Source organism: Tenrec ecaudatus, chromosome 7 (assembly GCF_050624435.1).
Source record: "Tenrec ecaudatus isolate mTenEca1 chromosome 7, mTenEca1.hap1, whole genome shotgun sequence".
In the NCBI taxonomy this organism is placed as follows: domain Eukaryota; kingdom Metazoa; phylum Chordata; class Mammalia; order Afrosoricida; family Tenrecidae; genus Tenrec; species Tenrec ecaudatus.
In genome coordinates this window covers 42,850,586-42,875,868 of record NC_134536.1, presented here as the reverse complement: position 1 = coordinate 42,875,868, position 25,283 = coordinate 42,850,586, and the positions used below count along the sequence as shown (strand labels likewise).

General features: G+C 38.6%; 1 protein-coding gene across 1 annotated transcript in view; it reads right to left on the bottom strand.

Moving 5' to 3' along the window:
- Window positions 1-22,607: 22,607 nt before the first annotated feature.
- Window positions 22,608-25,283, bottom strand: part of THEMIS (thymocyte selection associated) — a 223,192-nt gene continuing 220,516 nt past the window's right edge. The window contains exon 6 of the mRNA XM_075553732.1: window positions 22,608-22,665. Within this exon, the coding sequence (XP_075409847.1) occupies window positions 22,608-22,665 (58 nt within the window). The remainder of the gene's footprint in view (window positions 22,666-25,283) is intronic.

Sequence of the window (25,283 nt, the reverse complement as noted above, 5' to 3'; positions counted from 1 at the left end):
AGTCTTTCAAATACTGTTTATAGAACACATAGATAAGCATTTTTAGAAGTAATGGGGAGCAAAATAAACAGAGACTAAAAGAAAAAAAAACTCAGAAACAAGCTTGATATTTCCACGAGCCAGAAGATAATACTAAATTTGTAAAGTGCTTTTGGTTTACAAAATGCTTTACTTGCATTATATTTTGTCCTTACAAAAACTCTATTATCTAGGTAGGTGATACAGGGCATGGTGAAGTTAAACAACGCTCTCCCTTAAGCAGTGATATAGAAAATGAGGTCTGTAGCTGCTTATGATCTAAAGCTGATTCGAGACCCAATGCTCAACATGCTTACTGAATAAAGAACCACATTTAGAGAAATTCTAAGGACTAGGAAAGAAAAAAGGAAATTTATATGTTTCTTCATGCTGACTGAAGAAAAGTTCTCAAACATAAGCTGAATGAGTTAACATAGGGCAGTGATTAGAACCCAGACCTCCAACCAATGCATTATAGCAAACCCTCCTGTGAAGAAAGCTACAATGAAAATATTAATTTGGCCAGTCTTCAAACAAAGCACGTTACCTCTTTCCAGAATGTCTTTGTGGAGCATGAAGGGTTCGCGATTAAAGAAAAAACAAAATACGAACTAAGCTCTAACAGCAAGCACTAAAAAGCTAAAATAAGGCTAAAAACATAAAAATTAGAGGTCAAACCTACTACCATACAGGTTATTTGGATTCATAGTGACCCTTATAGGTTTCTGAGACTAATTCTTTATAGCCTCATCTTTCTCCCTTGAAGTAATTAGTGGATTTGAATTGCTGACTTAACAATCAGCAGCCCATGGAGTACTCACTACACTATCAGAGCTATATATACAAATAAGGTAAAGAAGGTCAAAGGTTACCTCTCTAGCTCTCCAATAGCCTATTGTACTAACCACTGCTCCTCCTCCCCCAAAACACCTTACTCTTGAGATTAGTTAATGGCCACCTGATGTATTATAGAACAGAATTGTAGTACTACATAGGGTTTTCAATGGTTGATTTTTCAGAATTACCAGTGCTTTCTTCTTTTATTTATTTGTTTATTTTTTAATACTTCCATTGTGTCAAGCACCTTTATACATTTGTTGCCATCATCATTTTCAAATGCTTCAGCTCCTCATTTTCCCCTCCCTCCCAGCTCCCCCTCCTTCATGAACCCTTGATAAGTTATAAATGATTATTATTTTGTCATATCTTGCACTGTCCGACGTCTCCCTTCACTTTTCTGTTGTCCATCCTCCAGGGAGGAGGTTAAATGTACATCCTTGTAATCGGTTCCCCCTTTCCCCCCCACCTTCCTTCCACCTGCCTAAGGTGCATCCAAGTGGACTTGAATTACAAGCTTCATACAACACCACCACCACCACCACCCCTCCACACACACAGCCACCAGCAACACTATGCAGCTCCTCTACAGTGCTAGATTTCTGTTAAATGCTAGTCCTGTGGACGTGGAGAGGAATACGCTAAGGCTTGTGACCCGGAGGCCTGTGCTCTCCTGCTCCCTTTCCCCTGTGCTTCCGTGTATACTCCCTCACATCCTTGGGCCTCTGCATAGTGGCTGTATTATTTTAATCAAGTTACCCAACCTTCCTGTGCCCCTTTTCCTCAGCTTTAAGAAAAAAGTGGAAAGAAATAATCATGTCTTTTAAAAACAATGAAATCAGTTAAAATAAATACTAAAAGCCTAAAGCTCTCTTACCATCTACTGGCTATGTTTTATGTTTATAGAGTAGAAAGACCAAAGTACACAGTCTAGGAACACAGAAAGATAGGGAATTTCTTCGTACATCATACTAACTCCTCTTGTCGTGTGCTGTCCAGTCAGTTCCACTTCCAAATAGTGACCAAGTAGAGCTGCCGTATAGGGCATCCTAACTGGAATCTTTATAGAGCAGATCCCCAATCTTTTCTCCTGCAGAATGGGTGAGTAATGGGTTTGAATAACTGCTCTTTGAGCTGGCTGCTGAGTGCTTAACCATTGCGCCACCAGTGCCTCTTCGTTACTCCCCCGATTTGAGTATGCCTTCTGTGTCACCCTCTCCGACAGGTTGGTCTTGAGAAGGGGGCTGTGTGGGGAGAGGCAGCCTGGGCTGCATGGGTTTCCCGATGGCCTCCCTTTCTTCCGGATCCACTTTCCCCAAATGCAGTCCTTACATCTGCTTCGGTCTTGCTATCCAACCATACACTGTAGAATTATGCACTATAAATGAAAGCACACAGGAATTGTGTTCAGTGCACTCATGGCGAGTGAAGCATTGGGCTGCTAACAGAAAGGTCTGCCGTTCAAACCGGCTGGGGGCTCCACGGGAAAAGATGAAGCAGTCCGCTTCGATGCAGATGACCCACCTCGGAAACCCTGTGCAGCGGTTCTACCGTGTCTTTCGGAGCCACAGTTCGGGAATGGATCTGACAGCAGCAGGTAGCGATCACAATTTTGGGGATTTTACCTTTAAAAAGGGATAACAATATTGTTCCCTCACAATGTCACTTTTAATGGGTAGGAGGGACTGGGGATGAGGACAAACAAAGTAGAAATATATTGTGTGATAGTGAAATAGATTCTGAAACCCAATTTCCAATTATACAATTTACTAGCTGTTTCCTGAGGAATCTATGAGCTCCATTTTCTTATCAGTGTATGAGTTTTAATAATGATAACCAAATCCCAGAGTTGAAAGATACCAAATGAAATCTGAAAATGCTGTGTGAAATATAAAGTGCTACAGAAATATGACTTGCATCTCGTATGCACATAAACCTATTATCAGTCTATACTCCGAATGTTGAATCTGTCATCTTGACAGTTATTAGAATCACTCTTGTCAATAAGCTGATTTAAGAAGCACAAGCTTCAGCAGAAAAAAATGGCAAGGAAATTAAGAGAAATTAAGGAGTATATTATCTCAAAGTATAATAATAGGATTTAAATGAATTCTGGTGGCGTAGAGGTGCCCTGGTCTCATAGAGGCTTATGCATCGGTCTGCTAACTGCAAGGTCAGCAGTTTGAAACCACCAGCTGCTTTCCAGGAGAAAAATGAGGCTTTATACTCCCAGAAAGATTTGCTGCTTTGGAAACTCACAGGGACAGTCATAGCCTGCCCTATAGGACCTTTAGGAGTGGAATCAACTCGATGGCAGGGAGGTTTAGTTTGGTGTCTGGCAGGGATTTTTAGTCATCTCACTGTTTGATTTAGGCCATGTTCCCCTCTGTGGAACAGTGTTCTGCACAGTGTCTAGGAGCTTTGGTGATGCAGGGATTACACACTCACTTGCTAATCAGAAGGTTAGCACGGAGGCTCCATAGGACAAAGAATGACCATCAGCTCCCGTGATATCCCAGCTTTGCTAGCACAGTGAAGCAGTTGTACAGGGTCCCATGTGGCTGCTAAAAGTCAGTATTGACTTGAAGGTGACCTGTTTGGGTTTGGTTTACATCTAGTCTGGGCTCTAGTGGCCTGAAGGAATTGATTGAGTGGGAGATTTCACATTAAATATGAACTGTATTCCTATACATTTTGTACTTCAGGGTCACATTAACATTCAACAAATCCCCTAACTAGTCAGGGACTTTTTTCCTCCTGGTAATTATATAGGTTTTAAAACTGATTTAACTCTTCAACTTTTGGGGGCAAGTGATATATCACTTCTGAGATATCAGAAGGTTAACATGAAGGCGATGTACTTTACAATGAATTGACCACTGAGTCAATTATGCAGATGATAAAATTAACTGAGTGATTTGGATGTGTCCAGACTCTGTTATTCTCAGATCAAGACAAAAATTTTGTTCACAGAAGAAACAGACACAGAATATCATTTTGTTGCTTTGTCTTCCCTAGAAAGGATGGACTGAGGAAGTATCGTTCACAATCAAAATTTACATTGTAATAAAAATAAGACATCATTAAATTTTGAAATGAAGTTTTGCATTGAATGGCATGGGTAGTCATTTGTGAAGTGAAAGACGTCTCCATTTTCTCTTAACTTTACAGGATTCAAGTTTAATTACAACCTAAAACTGCTTTACATTCTCTCTTTAAGTCAATGTTTCCTCAATCATTAATTGGAAGTAAGGCTATTCATTCTCAGCTCAATTCCCCTCTTGGGAAAGTTGAGTGCTGGTCTAAAATCATGCAAGCTGAACAAGAGCAGTGAATCTTGCAATAAGCACGCCTACGCTCTCTAGGAGCTAGCTAGCTGCTAAGGTGAGGTGTCCTGGAACACCTTCTTAACGTTTTCACCTGCATGTCATGTATGCTTGTATGCCTGCACTCACCCTCTAATTTCCTTTCCTTTTTTTTTTACACCCAAAATATTTTTGAGTTTTATTCTGTAGATGACAAAGAACCATTTAAACAATGGTTCTACTTGGTTAGATTCATCTTTTATTTTTATGTATTGATTTAAATCATTTTATTGGGGGCTCTTAGAACTCTAATCACAATCCATGCACTGACTGAATCAGGCATGTTTGTACATATGTCGCCTGCATTCTTTTCTAGACATTTGCTTTCTATTGAGCCCTTGGTATGAGCTCCCCTTCCCCCGCCCCAGCCCTAATGCCCCCTGATAGATGGTACATTGTTATTATTTTCATCTCTCACACCGACCAATGTCTAACTTCCCCCATGTTTTCTGTTTTTTTTTCCCCCTGTAGAGGGGTGTGTGGGTATGTGTCAATCATTGTGATTGGTTCCTCCTTTCTCCCTTCCTCTCCCTCTCTTCCCACTACCCTTCTGGTATCACTATTCCCAATCTTTTTCCTGGATTATGTGTGTCATCATCTCCCATGTTCCAGTCTAGTCTGAATTGAGAAGCAGCACTGGAGTCATGATAGTGGAGGGTGAGGAAGCCTCAAGGAACCAGAGGAATATAGTGTGTTTCACAATGCTTGACTGCACCCTGGTAGACTCTTCCCTTCCCTGTGACCCCTCTATGGGGAGATTGTTCATTGTATACAGATGGGCTTTGGATCTCTGCTCCAACTCCCCTCATTCTCAATAATATGTTTTTTTGTTTGTTATTTGTCTGGTGATGCCTAAGAACTGGGATGTTGGAGTCAATAACAAGGAGGAGACAGGGATCCAAGGGATATGTGTGTTGGAGCAACAGCAAGCTAACTAAGAGGAGGTACCATGAGGCAGAAAAAAGTGGAAAGTGGCATTGGGGCAGGAGGAAGGTGAAAGGAAACAGAGGAAGGAACTAGGAAGCAAAGCAATGGATAGGGGTATAAACATAGCAGTGGACATATGCAAATACATTAACCCACAAAATAGAGGTATTGGTCCATGTACATATATTTATTCGGCAGTACACTGAGGTATGGGATGTACTTCGGGCCTCTGCTCATACCCTCCCTTGATACAAGAACACTTTGTGCTAACAAATCGGCAGTCTGAGATGTTCTCCTTCCAGACAATCGCTGAAGATAAAAAGGGTGCCTAAACAAATGTGGTGAAGAAGGCAGATTGTGCCCGGCTATTAAAAATATATTGTCTTGGGTTTTAAAGTCTTGAAGTTACACGAGCCGCCATTGAGCAGTGAAGTGAAAAGCCAACATGTAAGAATCACACCACCGGTGCGATCATGAGAAAGGGGTAATAGTTCTTTTCTATACCACCTTTTGTAATGAAGTTGTGACCTGAAATTGACCAGGCAATACTAGTTTACTGTTCCTTTCTTCTTGCTCTCATTCATAGTGATCAAATCGACACTGCATCATTTTTCAGATAATTGCTAAATTTGTAGGCCTGGCAATTGTTTTGCATATAGGAAAGGTAGGATAAGTGTCAGATAGGATTATGTTTTGTCAGTGCTTTTTTCTGAGATTGTTTTGAAAAGAAGTCTGGTGTTCATTTATTGATTTCAGAAAAATTTTTTATGCATCTCCTATTATCCAGTAATTCTTCTAAAAACAAAGGATTGAATGTAGTGGTTTTTAAAAAACTCTGATTTTACGGTATATCCATGGGGAGACTGATAATTAAAGAAGTAAAATATATGGTATATTAGATAGCATGGGAAAGCTAGACAGTGTTAATAAAGAAGTTCTAATTTTAAAGAAATTTAAGGGCAAGGTAACTGAGAGAAATTACTGAAACCAGAATGAAGGCCAAACATGGTAGTGGGACAGGAGGAAACTATAAGGAAATAGAGGAAAGGAGTAGGAGGCAAAGGGCATACATAGAAGCCTAACTACAGACATGTACATATGTAATTATATTTATGATTATGGGGGAAATAGACCTATGGGCATATATTTATAGGTTCAGTAGTAGGGTAGCAGGTAGACATCGGGCCTCCTTGCACGCACTCCCGCAATATCATTCCAAGATACCCACCTTCCCGACATGATAGCTTAAGATAGACATGTGCATAAGCAAATGTGGTGAAGAAAGCTGATGATGCTCAGCTATCAAAAAGATATAGCATCTGGGGTCTTAAAGGCTTGAAGGCAAACAAGTGCCATCTAGCTCAGAAGCAACAAAGCCCACAAAGAAGCGCACAAGCCTAAGTGAACACAAGGTGTCTTTCGAAGGAATCAGGTAGCAGACACCAAGGAACAAAAACCATCATTGTGTGATCACCTTCCCCACATAAGTGCTGAAGTGTGGTGAAGAAGGCTGATAGTGCCCGGCTATTGAGAGATATAGCGTCTGGGGACTTAAAGTCTTGAAAGTAAAGGGCCAACGGGGACCAGATTTCAAGAAACAAAAGCGGGGGGAAATCGTATCATTGTGAATGAAGGGAGTGCATGATGGGGACCCAATGCCCATCTGTAGACAACTGGACATCCCTTGCAGAGGGGTAGTGGGGAGGGTTCAGTGTAGCAATAATGAAACTCACAACCTTACTCTAGTTCTTAAACGCTTCCTCCTCCCCCAACTATCATGATCCAAATTTTACCTTGCAAACCTGGTTAGACCAGAGGATGCACAGTAGTACAGTTGGTATCTGGAAAAACAGGGAATCTAGGACAGATGAACCCCTCAGGACCAACGGTGAGAGTGGCAATACTGGGATGGAAGCGGGGGTGGAAAGGGGGACCTGATCTTGGGGATCTACATTTAACCTCCTCTCTGGGGGGTGGGCAACAGGAAAGTAGGTGAAGGGAGGCACTGGGCAGTGTAAGATATGATAAAATAATAATTCATAAATTATTAAGGGTTCATGAGGGAGAGGGGAGTGGGGAGGGAGGAGGAGGGAAAAATGAAAATGAGCTTATTATAGGAACCCAAGTGGAAGGCGAATTTTGAAAATGATCAGGGCAACAAATGTATAAGGATGCTTTACTCAATTGATGTATGGATGGATTGTGATGAGTTGTATGAGCCCCAATGAAATGATTTAAAAATAAAAATAAGGTATTGTTTCAAGTAAGCAGGCTAAGTTATCAAAGTGTAACAGCTGAGGAAAGACTCAAAGAAGGCAAAAGTGGAAGTCACGTAGGTATCCGGGGGGAGTAGAGAAAACAACTGGTGCAGTCTTCAAGAATGGGGGCCCCTCAGAGACTTTGAGCAACCGCTAGGAGGCCAGTGTAAACAAGGCAGTGATAAACTAGAGTAGTAGTAAACAGGGAACATAATAAGAAGCCACTAGAGGATTTTGAGAACTGCTGGTGGTACAGTGATTAACGTGCTCATATGCTAATGGAAAGGTTGGTGGTTCGAACCTACCAGCCACTCCTCTACAAAAGATAGTAGCTGAAATGGTAATTACAGTGGGGCACACGAGGGGAGAGTGGGGGAAGTGTGGAGCCAACACAATGGGTACAGGAAATAAAATGTTCCAAGTTGATTGGGTGATGATTGCACAATCCTTCTTAATATCATTGAACTATTGAATTGCATGATGGGTGAATTATAGCTCAATAAAACTGATTTTAAAATAGAAAGTTGGGCCAATCTGCTTGCATAGAATTTACAACCTTGGGAACTCTAAGGGGCATTTCTACTCTGCCCTATAGGGTCACTGTGAGTCAGAATCAACTCAAAGACGATGGATTTGTTTTTTTAGAGAATTTTGAGGAGAGGTGCTACAGAAGTGTATTTCTGTATTAGCTCTCATGTTGAGAAGGAACAGTATGCAGCAAGGAAAGACACAGAGCAAAGACAAGCATTCAAATGGGAGGTGGTTGTGGTTCTGACTAGGTTGATAGCAGTGGACATAGTAAAACATAATGTTTGAAGGTAAAACTAATGGGAATTTCTCACAGATTGGGTCTTATGAGTGAGAAAGGGGAAAGTATTCACATTACTTCTGCATTAATTTTAAAAACTTGTGCATAGGCTCCCTGCTTCAGGATCATGAGAGAAATATGTTCTTACATCCTACCTGAGAACTTATGAATCAGGCTATCTAAAAACAGAGGATAGAAAAAATGTTTGTTTTTCTTTAAAAGGTAAAACAGTAAATCTATTAGGCTTTGCATATGGTCACTATCTTAACTACTCAACTAAGTCCACATAGCACTGGGAACTAGCATAAGCAATGTAGAAATGCTTGCGGCAGTGATTCAATAAACTTAATTTATAGCTAATGAAATTTTATTTTCTTTCTTTCTTTATTTTTATTTATTTATTTTTAAACATTTTATTAGGGGCTCATACAACTCTTATCACAATCCATACATATACATACATCAATTGTATAAAGCACATCCATACATTCCCTGCCCCAATCATTCTCAAAGCATTTGCTCTCCACTTAAGCCCTTTGCATCAGGTCCTCTTTTTTCCCCCCCCTCCCTCCCCACTCCCCCTTCCATCATGTGCCCTTGGTAATTTATACATTGTTATTTTGTCATATCTTTCCCTATCCAGAGTCTCCCTTCCCCCCCTTCTCTGCCATCTGTCTCCCAGGGAGGAGGTCACATGTGGATCCTTGTAATCAGTTCCCCCTTTCCAACCCACTCACCCTCCACTCTCCCAGCATCGCCCCTCACACTCTTGGTCCAGAAGGTATCATCCACCCTGGATTCCCTGTGCCTCCAGCCCCCATATGTACCAGTGTACAACCTCTATCCTATCCAGTCCTGCGAGGTAGAATTCGGATCATGGTAGTTTGGGGGAGGAAGCATCCAGGATCTGGGAAATTTTATTTTCATATGTTAGAAAAGACATGGAATTTTTTCCCTCAAATAATTTAAAACTGAGAGGAAAATACCTTAAATAATGGGCTATTAAAATACAAAAATGAGCGGTGGACCAGATTTAGTCTGTAAATCATAGTTTGCGAAATTTGTTTTAAAGAGCAAAGCACATACTCCTTGAGTGATCTTTATGCACAAGAACTTAAAGAGCACTGAGAAAATTTAGGGAATTTTTGTTATCGGTTCCTGTTTACCTTACTTGGCTCATTGGTCAGAATAAACATGCAATTCTTGGAAGAAATAAAAAACTGCAATTGGTTTTTAACAGATAAAGTATCTTCACCTGTAACCCAGAAAAGACTTAGAAGGAAGAAGAGTGTAAATAAAATAGAAGGTTTAAAGTTACTCAGGAAGAAATTAGAGCCTCCAAGAATGTCTTAAAGTTATTAGCCTTTTAACTTAAAAAATGCTTTTACATTAAAAAGGACCAGTGATCTGTAGATGATATCATAAAGATAAAAAACATAGGTATTTATATGGCTTGGCCCCTGTTGATACTATAGCATACCAAAATTAAAATATTCTTAACGGTCTTGAGAAAAATATAATTTATATATAAAATGATAACATCCATCATGAGATGCACAGTAGGCTCATAGCTCATTTGTGGTTGCAATTACATTACATAAAGTCTTAATTTTTATGTGCCTACTCCACGATGGCTCTTCTTTTTTTATATTATCACCTAATTCTTCAGTTACTCCTTCTTCTAGTGTCTTGTATTTATTTATTTACATGTGCATATGAGTATGTGTTTTTTTCTTCCATGTCTTTTGTTCTTAGGCTAAATGCACCCATTTATTCCTGAGATTTAATCAAATAATACTTTCATATTTCTATTATAAATAAAATAAATTGTTAAAAATGAAATCATGTGGAAATAGACATGAAGCTGCTAACAAATAGTATTAGCTTTTCTGATCATTTAAAGGAATTTATTAATGTGGAAAATTATAAATACATCAGAAACTCACAAGAGTTAAGTGATAAAAGGACAAGATATGGAGGACAAAAAGAACTTCACACTGACCCTCTCAATAGCCTATTTTAGTTTAAATAACACTTTGAAGAGTTGTTTCTCTGAATCAGAGAAGCTGGATTATACGAAGATGACGTGGCATCAGGAGTGGAGGAAGGCTTATTTACAACCTGTAATATACACAACCTTGCTCGCTGACAGTGAGGAAGAATTGAAACCCTTGCTGTTGAAGATCAAGGATTCTAGCCTTCAGTGTGAAATACAATTCAATGTAAAGAAGAACAATATCCTCACAATGGGACCAATAAGTAACCTCATGATAAATGGAGAAAAGTTTGAAGGTGTCAAGGATTTTGTCTTGCTTCAATCCACAATCAATGCTCATGAAAGCAGCAGTCAAGAGATCAGAAGATGTATGACATTAGGTAAATTTGCTGGACAAGATCTCTTTAAGTATTGAATAGCAAGGATTAACTTTGAGGACTAAGGTGCGCCTGACCCAAGCCATTGTAGTCTCCATTGCTTCATATGAATGTGAAAACTGGACATTAAATAAGGAAGCAAAGAAGAATTAATGCATCTGAGCTGTGGTGCTGGAGAATATTGAAAGTACTAGGGATTGCTAAAAGGACAAACCAATTTATCTTGGAAGTACGATCAGAGTGCTCCTTACAGGCAAGGATGGCAAAATTGTCGGGGGTGGGGGAGAAAAGAGGTTAAAAAAAAAGTAATTAGTTAATCTGCACACAGTGGTATTCTTAGAATTCTGAGAGTTCAATCTTGGCTTTGTCTGGTTGCCATGCCTGGGAATATACTGCTTGACTTCCTGGAAAGATGTCCCAATGGTTAATGGTCGGGTCCAGCCACAGATTAAGAAGACATTTGTGTGAAGAGAAAAGAAAAGGATATGGAAAAGAAAATGGAGAGAAGAGAAGACAGTGGAGGAGAGGACAGCAGAGGAGAGATGAAGGGAGCATACGAGGGGATGTGAGAGGAGATTATTTTGCTTAGAGATTTTTTCCCTTTCAACGTGGTATATGATTTGCTTTTATAATTATCATTCTGCTGCTGAGATCTCCCATTGGTGAAGGCTGACTCATAAGATTTTCCATGAACAGCCAGCACTGCAGAAAATAAATTAATCTCTAGAGAAGGGGAAGGGCAAGGCTGTCAGTGCTCACCCAACTGCCTAATATGAAATAACACTGAGAAATTGTTTAAAGAGTGAAATGACTGCAGGTCCTCCTGCCAGCATATTTGTGAACATTTAAACCATTTGAGAAGAGGGAAATAAGTTACTACAAAATGAAATCTTATAACATTTTACTTTAGGCTGTCAGCATCTACAAACTAAAATAATATTTCTAGAAATGTGAGAGAAATTAGACTCATGTCATTATTTGTTTATATTATAGAAATTTTGCATTGATGTCAAATAGAAAGACAGAAGATTTATTAAATATTCTTTGAGATTTGTGATTATACAACCTTTAAAAAACGAGTTTTCCAGTCTTAAATGATAATATAATTACCTGGTTTAGAATTACACACAACTTAGTGTTTTTGAGATTCTCTTTTATTAAAATTAAAAAGGACCAATGTGTTTTACAGTCTCTAAAGTACAAATTTCTAGACCTATTTTCAGTCATTCAATCAGTTTGTTTAATATAGATTCCACATCTTGTCAAATGATCAAAATAGTTCTAACAGTGAACTGGCTTATGTTTTATTTGTTATCATAAAAATAAAGTGTAAAGGTTAAATTAACACTACCCCAAAACAAACTCACTGCTATTGCGTCCACTCTAAATCATAGCGACCTTACAAAACAGGTTAGGATGTAAGAAACTGTGAATCTTTACAGGATCTGACCGCCTCACCTTCCTCCTGTAGAGCAGCTGGTGGATTTGAACCAGTGGTGGAATTCAGCTTCTTTTATATGAATTTTGCATGAGATATTATTAGTGTATTAAACAATTCCTGAAAGTGTTCAAAGAGCTAAAAATATTATCAAAACAATTTTTATAAATTCAGCAGAAGAAAATAGAGGTTTTCCAAAGATGAGCATAATATGTTCAGAGAAGAGATGTCTCCTCTACAAAACATGGACTATTGTCTAATTAACCTATTTCTAAAGAAATGGGATCCTACTCTTATAATGTAAAAATGGTTACGGATAAATTACACAGTCAACAATACTCAGATAAAAGCAAAGGCAATTGCAAGTGAGTATGCCAATCAAGATGCAATATGGAAATAGTTTTAATACTATTTTATTATCCTATGTCAGGCATTATATTGTTTTTCATTAGTATGTTAAAACCATTTCCTAGGGTTTAATCTAGCTTTGTGTACCTCTTTCATTGTTCTTGTTTGTGTTATGTGTGCAAAATAATAAATTACCTTTTAATAGATCTTTCTTTATGCTTAATAGAGTCATTAGGGCAGTGACCAGTTGTTAATTATTTGAATCCCCCCATTGGTTCGAACCACCAAATTTGTGGTTAACAGTCCAATGCTTATCACACTGTACCACTGGTTTCATGAGCGGCGTGATCAATAATTAGTTAATGCTCTTAGGCATTTTTGAATGCTCAGTTTATTCACTGCAAACACACATCAAACAATCTAATAATAAGTCAAACTACTAAGGATAAGAGTATTAGGGCAAGTATGAGCATAAGGGCATAATGACAGCACTCTTCACACATAGCATTCTAGCATCATGGTCCCAACAAGCATTGCCTTCATCAGTGTACTCGCCCTGGGTAGAGTTGGAGAGAGCAGGAGTGGATGTCTCCTTGGTTCCCAGCTCTCCAAAAAGTCAGTGTCTCTACCCAGGTTTAAATGGACAGTTTGGCTGGCTCTTTGACGTCACCAATGTCCAAGTCAAGTCTTATCGGGTTTCCCCACACTTTAGGCAGTGGCTTCTTAGGCCATCTGTTGTTTCTTGGCAATGGTCCAACTTCTTGGCTGGGCCCGAATGTCACACTTTATTTCTTCTCTAAAATAGAGTTTCTTGTGTTTGTTTCTTTTGAGGTGGCTCAATGTCTTGCAAGGAAGTTCAACGTCTTGCAAGGAAGTGCTATGGCGCTCTTGTCAACTGGGCCTCCTGAAATTATATATAAGAATAAAGTAAGTTTAAAATAAAATTCAGTAAGAAACAAAGACTTCTTTATTTTCCTGACAATCCTTTCCTTAGTCTCTAGCTTCCACTTTGGCTCTAGAAAAGATTATTTCCTCTCTTGATTTTCTTTTCCAAGTTCAATGTCTGTTTTTATTAAATGACAAAGAGGTTGGTAATGCCCAAGAGTAAAAGGGAATCAAACTTTGGAAGTTGGCATCAGGAGATAAAACCAAGAGAGCCTCTGATGAAAGTGAAGTCTCATTTTATGGGTCCTTCTTGTGTCCAATCTAACAGTGTCTTCATTGCCTTTGATGCCTTGATGATGAGAAAATGCTTCCACTTAATACTGGTGTCTTGTGAAGCTTGATAATCTTCTCAAAATAATTGACATCTCTTTAGAAGCTGTTATACAGTCATTTTGTTCTGTTTATCAACCCATTCTGTCATACCTTTTATGATAAGCTTACTATGAGATTCAGTGGTGAGTTTATCCCTGTTTTTGGCTCATTGTTTAATTGCTTTGTGGGCTGCCCTAGCCCCTGTTGTTTGGTTTCTCTGTCCGCCAGAAACTTTCTCATTTACATTTAGTGGCTTGTGTAGTCCACATAAACTCAATATCCAGCTTGTGTACCACGGCTTCCATTATTTTTGCAGCTCTGATCAAAGTAAACACTTGGAATGTGTTCTTCCTAGAGAAAGCCCTGTTCGAATTGGTCATGAATTCATGTTGGAATTCCCAACATGATCAATCAATGACACTCTTGATTCCTGGTTTTTCTCTCTTCTCTTTAAGTTACCATTCCAAATAGAGACCTAGATATGGTGAATCATCTCTATGTGGCTCCTGCTTTAGTTGGGTCACTTTGCACCCAAGAGCTGCACTGCACTATGATATCAGCGTAAGCACAGAACCATAATGTTTTCAGAATTGACAGCGCATAAGTTACCTGCTTCCCTCTTATTTGGGTGAGTTAAGTGAAGCTCACAAAAGTGAAATGTCCTTTAAAAGCCTACATCATGATGCGGGACTAGACCTGAGATTACCTGAGTTTTGTGTTGGAGGAAAAATGGTGTGGCATACATTTAGACTAAAGATGTAGTAATGATCAGAATAAAACAATTTAAGTTTTGTAAGAAATAATAATATCAGGGAATGTGGATCAGGAAAAGTCTCAAATTTACACAGTGGAGAATATTTATGTTACATGAAAGCAAGCAGGCCTATTAAACTATATTTATTTTATTGTGTTTTAAGGGAAAGTTTAAAAACTAAACTAAATTTGCATGATATTATATTGGTTATATTTTTCACCATATGTAAACATTTTCATGATTTCATGGCTCTGTTCTTTTTTCACGAATTTAGCATCCTTCCCCCATCTTATCTTCTCATCTTTGTTTTTTAAATATATGTTTGAAATAAACTTATATGGCATTAAAGGCCTAAGTCTACTTTAATTTACTTTTCCTCTCTTTTTAGTCATACAGACCAATATTAGATCTGAGGGGTAAGTAATCTGGAGGTTTCATTATTATTTTTTTCATGAAGAAAGTTGTTTTATCTTACTTTCCTGTGAAACCCTCCATTCCCCTCCCCCTCCTGTGCCAGCCCATCCTTCCCCTTTCCCTGTTCCCGCCCCGTCCCTGGCCTCCTCATAGACATCAAAGTCTCATCTATTGAGCCATAAGCTAAATTCTTTCTTTTTTTTCTTTATAACCATGGTGGTCGAAATATTTATCATTGTAAGATTGACTGAGGTTGTTAAGTATATTGTTCTCCACTTTTGTCCAGGGTTTGCGGTGTTTGGGAGTGTTGTCATTGTTTTTGAATGATGCATACAATTCCATACTATGAATGCACTAGAGCTTCTCTATCCATTCCTCCAGAGTTGGGGTTTTTGGTGGTTTCCATGCTTTTGATACTGTGGAAATTGCTGCAATAAACATAGCTGTACACATGTCTGTTCATGTATATTCATGATTTCTTTGGGGTATATATATTCAGTAGGGAGATTGCTGGATCCTAATGTATCTTTATTTGATCTGTTTAAGGAAGTGCCATACTGATTTCCATAATGGTCATCCAATTCCACAGTCCCACCAGCACTGTAAAAGTGTATCTACCTCTCCACATACCCTCCAGAATTTGTTATTTTCTGTTTTATTGAATTTTGCCAAAGTGATATCTTATTTTTGTTTTAATATTTATTCTTGAATTGCTAATGACCATGAACATTTCTTCATCTGGTTGTTGACCATCAGTGTGTCATCTTTGGTAAATTGCTTATTCATGTCTTGTACCTATTTTTATTGGATTATTTGCATTTTTCTTGGTAATATGCTATAATTTTCTATAGGTTTTGGAGATTCACCCTTTTTGATGTATGATTAATGCATGGTTTTTCCCAACTTATGGGTTCTCTGTTGACTCTTTTTAAAAAAACAAATGATTCTTGAGTATTTTATTTATTTTTACAAAATCACAGAAACTTTAATTAAACAAAAATATCAAAATATAAAGCTGTTGTTTCTCAACCTATCCTCCATCTTGGACTTTACATTTATGAAAGCAGTGTTTCCACTTCTTTAAACCTTTCTTCTTTTGTTTCCTTCTTGCAAACCGATTATTAGCACCTAATTCAAACATCGTACCAGTCCATATTTCAATAATATCAAGCAGTACTGTACGATAACTACCACAAACAGTTTCAGAACATTTTCTTCTTTCTTATACTCCTTGATGTCAGCTCCCTATGACCCCACCACCATCTCCCCTGCCCCCCAGGAACTCTTATTCTAGTTATTGTCTCTGTGGATTCATCCACCTTGGGTTTCCTATACCAAAAACATAGAAAAATGCATACCATAGAGTCGAGAAAGCTACGCAAAATGACAAAAATACAACAGAGATAAAGCCCAATATGAAAAAAAACAGAAAATATTAAAATACAAATCAAGCTCAAAGTGTATCAGAAGGGAGATCAAGTAACAAGGTTTTAGACATTCATGTCAGATTCATCATTTAATCTATGATAGTCATATCTCTAATACACTCTGTCTGATTGATCACCAGGCTATTCTGATCAATTATGGTTAGAAGAAAATCATTAGAGGCTTATTCCCTGTGGAGATCCTGCGAATATATTTCTGGCTTCTACTCTTATCCATAGCCTTCTTCCCACTAGAGTCTCACAATTTAAGCTCTAATAGCATTCCCTCCTTTGGACTTGGATTACATAATCTGGAATCACAGATGTTGGTGTTCTCTTTCTATGCAGACTCATTTAACGTGAGTGTTGACTCTTTTGATGAAATCTTTTGTTGTGTATAAATATTGCATTGTTAGTAGATCCCAGTTTTTTTATTTTCTCTTCTATAGTGTGGATAATTTTCATTATATTTGGTAGTCTGTTTATGCCTTGTATTAGGGTCCTTAAGTTCGTCCCAATTTTTTCATTGATGGTTTTAATAATTGTGTGATTTGGGGGTCTCTGATCCCTCTTAAGTTTTTTTTGTTTGTTCATGGTGTGCGGTATTGGTCTTGTTTCATGCTGAAGACCCAATTTTTCCAGCATCATTTGTTGAAAATGCTGTCATTTGCTCATTTAATGTATTTTATTTCTTTATCAAAATTAGATTCCTATAGGTACTTGGTTGTATTTATGGGTTTTCATTTCTAATCAACTGGTCTTCTTAGCTACCATTGTACCAGTCAAAGGATGCTTTGGTTACCATGGTTATTTTGCAGGTTTTAGGTATAGAAATGAAAGGCCTTCTACTTTGTTCTTTTTTTGAAATAGTGTTTATTTATCCTAGTTTTATACACATAATAAGTTAGTAATTCGTTTTTAAAATTTCATTGAAAAATTATGTTGGGATTTGGAACAGAATTTTATTTAATTCATAAAGTATTTTGGGTAATATTGACATTATCACAATATTTAATCAGCCTATCCAGGAACACTGTAACTTGGTAACTTATCATCTTGTTTTAAGGCCAATGTTCACAATTTGGTTTCATATAATTGATTATTCAAGGGATCAATGTACTCATGGGTGATATTGTTTATTTTATAAGTCAACCTATTATTTGAGTAAAAGACCATCAGGAATGGCTTCAAGTTCAAGTTCAAAATGGCTTCAGTTCCAAGTTCAAGTTTTAGGGCAATAAACTTGAGAGCTCTTCTAATCTTTCTCAGTGCACTAAGCATAAACATATACTCAAAATTTTGCCTTTTGGGAAATATTATAGCACCTGGACAGGCACATAGGAATGAAAAATAAAATGCTTCCTGTTTACCCAGTCAGAAAACAGAAGCAATCGCAGTTTAAATGAATGGACTTAATTATAAAAAAAGATTCTCATTACAATTAAATAATCCTCCCATGCTGAGTAATTTGTTCTTGGTGAATAAAGTCACCATTCCCCTAACAGTTACAGGTAATAACTTACTGACTGAGAGAGTATAAAGTCCTGATCTGATATTGAGCCTTGATTCAAGTACTCCTCAACACAAGAACACTTTGTTTTAACAATCTGGCATTCGATGGTGCTCACCTTCCCAACACGATTGCTGAAGACGAAATGCGTGCTTAAGCACGTGCATAAGCACATGAGAGCTGATGGTGCACAGCTATCAAAAGTTATAGTATCTGGGGTCATAAAGGCTTGAAGATAATAAACAAGCAGCCATGTAGTTGAGAAGTAACAAAGTCCACATGGATCATGAGGTGTCGATGGAATCAGGTATCAGGCATCTAAGACCCAAAACAAAATCATACCCAATGTGAATGGGGGGCAAGGGGGAGATGGAGTGGAGACTCAAAGTTCATCTGTAGAAAAGTGGACATATCCTCACAGAAGGGTCTCAGGAAGACAAGAGTCAGTCCTCTAGTTCCTTAATGCTTCCTTCCCCCCACTATCATGACCTCAATTCTACCTTACAAATCAGATTAGACCAGAACATGCACACTGCTACAGATAAGAGCCTGCAATGCAGGGAATCCAGGATAGTATAAATCTCTCAAGTCCAACAATGAAAATAGAGAAACCAGGAGGATAAGTGGAAGTTGGGGGGGAGGGAATTGATCACAAGGATCAACATATAACCCCCTGCCAAGGAGACAAATAACAGAAATGTGGGTGAAGGGCAACACAGGATGATGTAAGATATGAAAATAATAATCGATAATTTATCAGGGGTGCATGAGGTAGGGCGGGTGGGGGAGGGAGGAGGAAAATGAGGAGCTGATATTAAGGGCTCAAGTAGAAAGAAAATGCTTTGAAAATGATAATGATGTAGCATATGTACAAATGTGCTTGACACAGTGGATGATTGTATGGATTGTGATAAGAGATTTAAGAGCCCCCAATAAAAGTGTTTAATTTTAAAATAATAAATAAATAAAGTCCTGATCTGTGTGCCCCATTTCAGGACATGAAATGCCCATGTGAAGAACCAGGTGAGTGACAAAGGTCACTGGAGGATTAATCGAGGTCTTGCTGTGATTATCTCATGAAGTAATTAGTCTCTCTGTCCAACTTCCTTCTGTTATTCTGCCGCGGGGGTCCTTCTTACAGATGTTTTTCAGTGCATAATCCATGTGCAAATCATTCCAGGGCACTGGTGTGGTGTAGTGAATTTTGTGATAAGGGTCTTCTAGCCATAGTCTTTGTAACTGGGTCAAACATGTAAATACAGAGCATGGAACTCTACCTTGGGATTGGTCAATTTGCCATCCTGTTGTGTATAAAATGAGCCATCTCAGAAACAGGAAGAGAAGATATCAGTACCATTAAGAAAGAAGAGGTAGGAGTAGACCACATCATTTAGATCACAAAACACCTGCAGTGAATTTCTTTAATCCAGGAGGCAGTGCTATGATACCAGAAGAGTGGCAGAGGAGAGGTAACAGCAGAACCAAGAGCATGGGGCAGAGCAGTGAGCGAGCAAAGTCTTCAGCAGGAAGTTTGCTTATAGAGTGCCTTCATACATTTATTCAGGAGAACTAGGCTTGGTGTTTTGGACATTTGTTGACAGTACTGGAAGGGTTATGTACCATTGGGATCACTTTGCTCAGAAAACAAGGGAAAAGTAGGCCTGTAGGAATGGCTGAGAACAGGCTGTCCTAAAAAATAACTCTACTCTTAAGATTTCTGATCCTGAACTCTCATCTGTCAGCACCCCCAGTAAATATCACAATTTTGAGTATAATCTGTAGTCTACATGGCTACTACAATAAATTATATAACCCAGCAGGGAGTTCCATGGGCGGGACGGTTGGGGTCAAAATTAGTAAAGAAGGATTGAGTTCAAGGCATGTCTGATCTCAGGTTCATAGACATCTACCTTGAACTGGTATTGATTTTTTTCTCCTTCCCCCTTGTGAGGGAGAAAGATGAGACTTTTGTGTTCAGCCGGATGACTAGAGAAACAAATCCAATGACAATCACACATGTGTAAGAAAGCCTTTTATATCAAAAGGTATAAAGAAAACATCCCAGCCCAGTCCAAATCAAGTCCCTAAATATGACAGTTACATAATCTCCTGTCAACTTGCAAAGTGGTGGAATCTAATGTATCAATCAGGTCACAGCTTGATTACCTCATTTGAAGGCATAAAGGAGATAACTAGCAGCTTCCTGAAGGCCAGATACACTCTCTTCTTATCTCCCTATGAGGCATTCCTGTTGACAAGTCACACAGAGTTACACTGATGGAGCCAGAGCCTGGAGCTGGAGGAGCCACATGGGGACCCACACCAGTGCTGACATTTTTCCACTACTACTGGATCCACAAAACCTTCCATTCACTGGCCTGTGATTTTCCTGCAGTCAGCATCATTGCATGAGTTGCATGAATGTGAAGAGGAATTTATTAGATTAGTATCAGACATATGGGCTAATATCGGATCTATGGACTTGATCTGGATTGGGCTTGGTTGTTTTCGTAATATACAATTACTCTTTGATATAAAGTTCTCTATTGCACACATGTGAGTGTCTCTGGATTTGTTTCTCTAGTTAACCCAGAATAACACAATAAGTCCAATACTAGTCCATAAGTTCTCCTTCAGACTCACAGAGCCACATGCAATGATGCAGAATGAAGGATTATCACAGGAGAATGGGTGCAAATTCTTATGAATCCAACGGTGGTGGATGCATCTCCAGGCCTTTGGAGGCAACCAGGGTCTGGCTTCAGGAAGATGAAGGCAGAGAGATAGAAAAGGGAGATTCCCAGACCCTTCTTATTACAAGGCCATGTCCACAAAGAGTCACCATCAGGCTGTGACCTGGTTGACAGGCTAGACTCCACCTATACACTTTCATATATCTTTAGTTGACATGAAATTATGTAACTGCTACAGTTTTCCAATCCTATAAAGAGTTACAGTCTCAGAAACTCACAGGGACAGTTCTACCCTGTCCTAGAGGGTCTCTCTGCATCGGCATTGACTTGATGGCAGTGAGTTTGGTTTTATTTTCTTCCTCCATGTGAAGCCAAAGGGGGTTAGATGTTGCCCACATGTGATTCTTACAATTTATGAAACAAATAGCTCAGCACTAATATTTGCATTAATCATATAACAACTACTAAAAACTGTGCTTAAGTTGATCGAACAGCGAAGTCCATTGGCTCTTCCTAACCTATGGATGCGGAGGTCAGGGGAAGTCAGAGCCTGCACGTGTCTGCACAATCAGTGTGTTTGGGGACTCTGAAGAATTAGTGACTCATTGGTAAAAATTGTTTCTAATTTCCTCTCATACTCATAGCATTCACAGAGGTTGTGACAGTCCATATATTTAAGATATATATATGATACACACACAGCAAAATAGAAGGCATCAAAAAAGAGAAAGAACCTAGGTGAGACAGACTGACACAGTGGCTGCAACAATGGGCTCAAACATAGCAACAATGGTGAGGGTGGCCCAGAACCAGGAGATGTTTCATTCTATTGTAGGAATGAGTCCCACCATGAGGGGTAGAACTTGCCCTGCTAGTTTCTGAGACTGTAACTCTTTACAGGAATTGAAAGCTATGGTAGTTACACAATAGTTATGAGCCAGCACCTAACAACAACAGCAACATAAATGTATACAAACTTAACTCACTTTGCTTTTCTAGAGAACTCAGCTTAAGACAATAAGTAGAGAAGGGAAGTTTTTCTTAGCATTACATTAAAAAATAGTATGCAGCTAACAATGATAGCTATGATCCAATTAGTCTATTATATGAACTATAACTTATTTTATCTATTAAAAATTTCAGAATAACCCTACGAGGTATCACTATTGTTAACACAATTTTGCAAAGAAGGCGATGGGGAGGTTAACAAATTGTGCATGAACACAACTGGGCTTGGAGGCTGGGCAACGTTTAAACTTACTCTCAGTTTGGACCACAAAGGTTAGCGCCTTCATCATCCCACTTTCCTCAGACTCTTTTTTAAAAGGAATTTATTGACAAGACAATGTATAGAATTAAGAACGGGTGTTCCTAAAGCAAGACATAGGTGTCGCCAAGCAACCAGAGTGAAGAAAAGAGCCACAGGTGAAAGGTCACTGGGAGATGTGAGGTGTTCTCATCAGTGCTTCAATGAAAGAGGATTTAGTGAAAGGGGACTGACGGCAGTGATGGTGGATTAGCCGATTGCTTTCTAGACAGAACCTAGGAAGCCGTCACCACAGCAGATTCTTTGATTGATTTCATGGAATTCCAAAATGAAAACATTACCTCTGGAATTCTTACTAGAGGCACCTCATCAAGCGAAGGAATGGGGTCTGAATGGTGTCCTGAAGGAGCAAAACTAGAGGTGCACCACTGCTGTCTTTTAAAAACTTTCGTATTATCTGAATGAAAGTTTAGAAAGCAAATTGGTCTTCCAATCAATAATTCATGTACATCAATTGTAGCCCCCACAAAGTAACAGCACTCTTTCCTCTTCCTCCTTGCGTTTAGCTCTTCCACTCATCCCTTCCAATCATTGTGGTTGATAAGTCTAAGAAGGCTTCCAGCCCTGGCATTACTGTTCGCCTGTGGGCCTGTCTACTGTTTGGCTGAACGTTGAGCCTCAGGAGTGAGTTCAGTTCTGGGCCTGAAGGGAGTCCAAGGGCCACAGTCTCAGTGGTTCCAACGATCTCAGTCAGATCAATAAGGTGGCCTATTTTGTTATTAGAGTTTTTTTTTCCTGTTTTCCTCTCCCACTGTGTCTGGGGGTTTCTATGGTGATCTCTTTTCAATCAGAGAGCAGTGGTGAGTGAGCATCATCTGGTCCTGCTGTCAGTGGAGGCTGTAATTTGTGTGATCCACTAATCTTTGGGACTAATTGTTTCCTTGAGCCTTTGATTTTCTTCACTCTCCTTTGTTCTGGATAGGGTGAGGCCAATCGTTGCAACTTAGGTGGCTGCTAGCAAGCTTGTCATGTCCAATTACTACACCCCAAAGGGCAGCCCTGGTGGCATATTGTATACTATGCTGGGTTGCTAACCTCAAGGTCAGAAGTTTGAATTCACCAGCCACTACAAGGGAGAAAGATGAGGCTTTCTACCCCCATAAAGATTTACAGTATCAAAAACTCACAAGACAGATATCCTGTCCTAAAGGGTTGCTATGAGTCAGAATCAATTCTATGGCAGGAAGTTTGGTTTTGAGTTACTCACCAGAGTAGGATGCAGCATATTATCTTTGTAAACTATGTGAGGCCAATCGGCCTTGCCCACCTCCTCTACCCACGAGTTTGGTTTCAAATCTTCAGTCCCAGTGACTCAGTCCTTCAAAATGTTGAGTCATAATTATGAGATTTACATAACTATTTCTCTTGTTTCCTCTACCATAAACATTGATATATTTAGAGCACACACACATGTATATGTGGAAATATCATCTGATAAAGCTATCTATGATCATGAGTATGGTCCTTTTTGGTTACTAAGACCTATTTTCCTGGTCTGTTTTCCCATGCGTACACTTGTAGAGTCATGCCTACTATTGCTGATAAGGCAGGATTGTCTATTAATAGTATTTACTTTGATTGTATTTGAATTGTGTACTTCTTTGTGCCTTCCCTTTCTTTAATATTATTTTGATCATCTACTTTTTGACTATTGCCTTTTCCAGAATCCAAATTAATACATGTACTTTACCCAATTAATAATTTTCCCTTCCCTTTCTGTGTATTCTGGTATCATTTTCCCCCTCTATATAAACCTTTTCTTGACTTTTTCCTCCTAATGGCTCCATACAAAATTTGTCTTCTTGTGACTGACGTATTTCACACAGGTTCATCCACAGCATGAGGTGCTTCACATATTGTTCATCATGCTTTAAAGCTGCATAGTATTTCATTGCGTGTATGTTCCTTATTTTGTTTATACATTCAAGGGCCCTTAGCGTGCTTCCATGTTTTTGTTATTATTATTATTACTGGACTTCAATGAACACAGGTCTACTTATATCTGTCCATTTCCTGGCTTTTATTTCTATATACATGTTAGTGAGATTGCTATATCTAATGGTATTTCTATTTCTAAATTTTTAAAAGAGGTGCCATAACGTTTTCCATATGAGGGGGCTTCAAAAAGTCCACAGTGATGGATTGGCATAAGCTAGTTCACAAATAATACATCAATGTTGATAGAAGAGGAAGCAGGGGGGAAATTTATGGAAATGTCTTACCCATCACTATACAATATGAGGGAATGGATCACTGGGCCTGAAGACGTGAATCCATTCTCATGGGGTCCAGTGGGTGGGCATCAAGATCATTTGGCCTAACATAGATCCCCCCAAAATAAAACCCATTTTTTGGTGAAGTCTCTGCATGTCCTCTGCGTATTTTTTAAATTGAATTGTCTTTTGGGTGTTCAGGTGTTAGTATTTTCTACATTAGTTGCTTGTTGAATATATCATGTCCAAATATTTTTCCAATACATAGGTTCTCTTTTTATTTATTTGAGAAATTGCTTGTGAACATAACTGTTTAATTTTTAGAGAATTCCAGTCTTATCTTTTGCTGTTTTTTGATTTCTTGTTATGTTTGGTAGTCTGGTTATGTCATTAAATAGGACTCATAGTATGCTCCTATTTTTCTTTGAAGATGTATAGCTTTAGGTTTATAGCTTTAGGTTTTACATTTAGGTCTTTGATTCATCATGAGTTAGCGTTTGTATATTTTATTTACTATATTTCATTTTCTGCAAACCAGTATTTCATTTTACCATCACCATTTATTAAAGAAGTCATCTTTTTCCTAATTAAGGCAGTATCTCTATCTCAACAAACATTTGAAATTTTTTTTGATATGCTACCAAATAAGCAAGCACCAACAACCAAAGAACCAAGCTGGTTGCAGTGAACTCAGCTTAATCGTGTAGCTACCCAGTGTGTACTGCGTCTAACTGTTCAAAGGGATTTTCCCCTGGGACCATTGCAAAAACAGTGGCCAGGCTTTTATTCTGCAGTGGTGCTGGGTGGGTTTGAATCATGAACAATAAGGTTAGTAGTCAAATATAAACCACTTGTCCCACGCAGCGACTGTTTATATATGCTACAAAGTCTCTGAAATTGCCACATTCACGCTGAGGCAGCATAGGATATTACTGACTAACATCTAAGAATTAAGGAGATAAAAGCTCAGAGAGGGGATCATTTTCCCGTCCTGAACTACTAGAGATGAACTATCCATTACAAGTATGGTGAACAGTAAACATGGACCCAATTAGTCTTTTTCATTTTTTAATGAAGAAATGCATAATAAAATCACAGCTATATGAATTGATTTGGGGATCATACTTAATTAGAGCCCCAATTTAAGAAAAAATAGTTCTTGTGATATGGTCCTACTTGGTGCTCACTCTCACGAAGCAATCCGTGAATATGGTGCTATTGCAAAATATGCTAAAGCACATTAAAGCAACTAGATGGTGCCCAGTTCTCAGAAATAATAGCTTCTGGGGTCTAAAAGGCTTGGCTTCAAATAAGCAGCC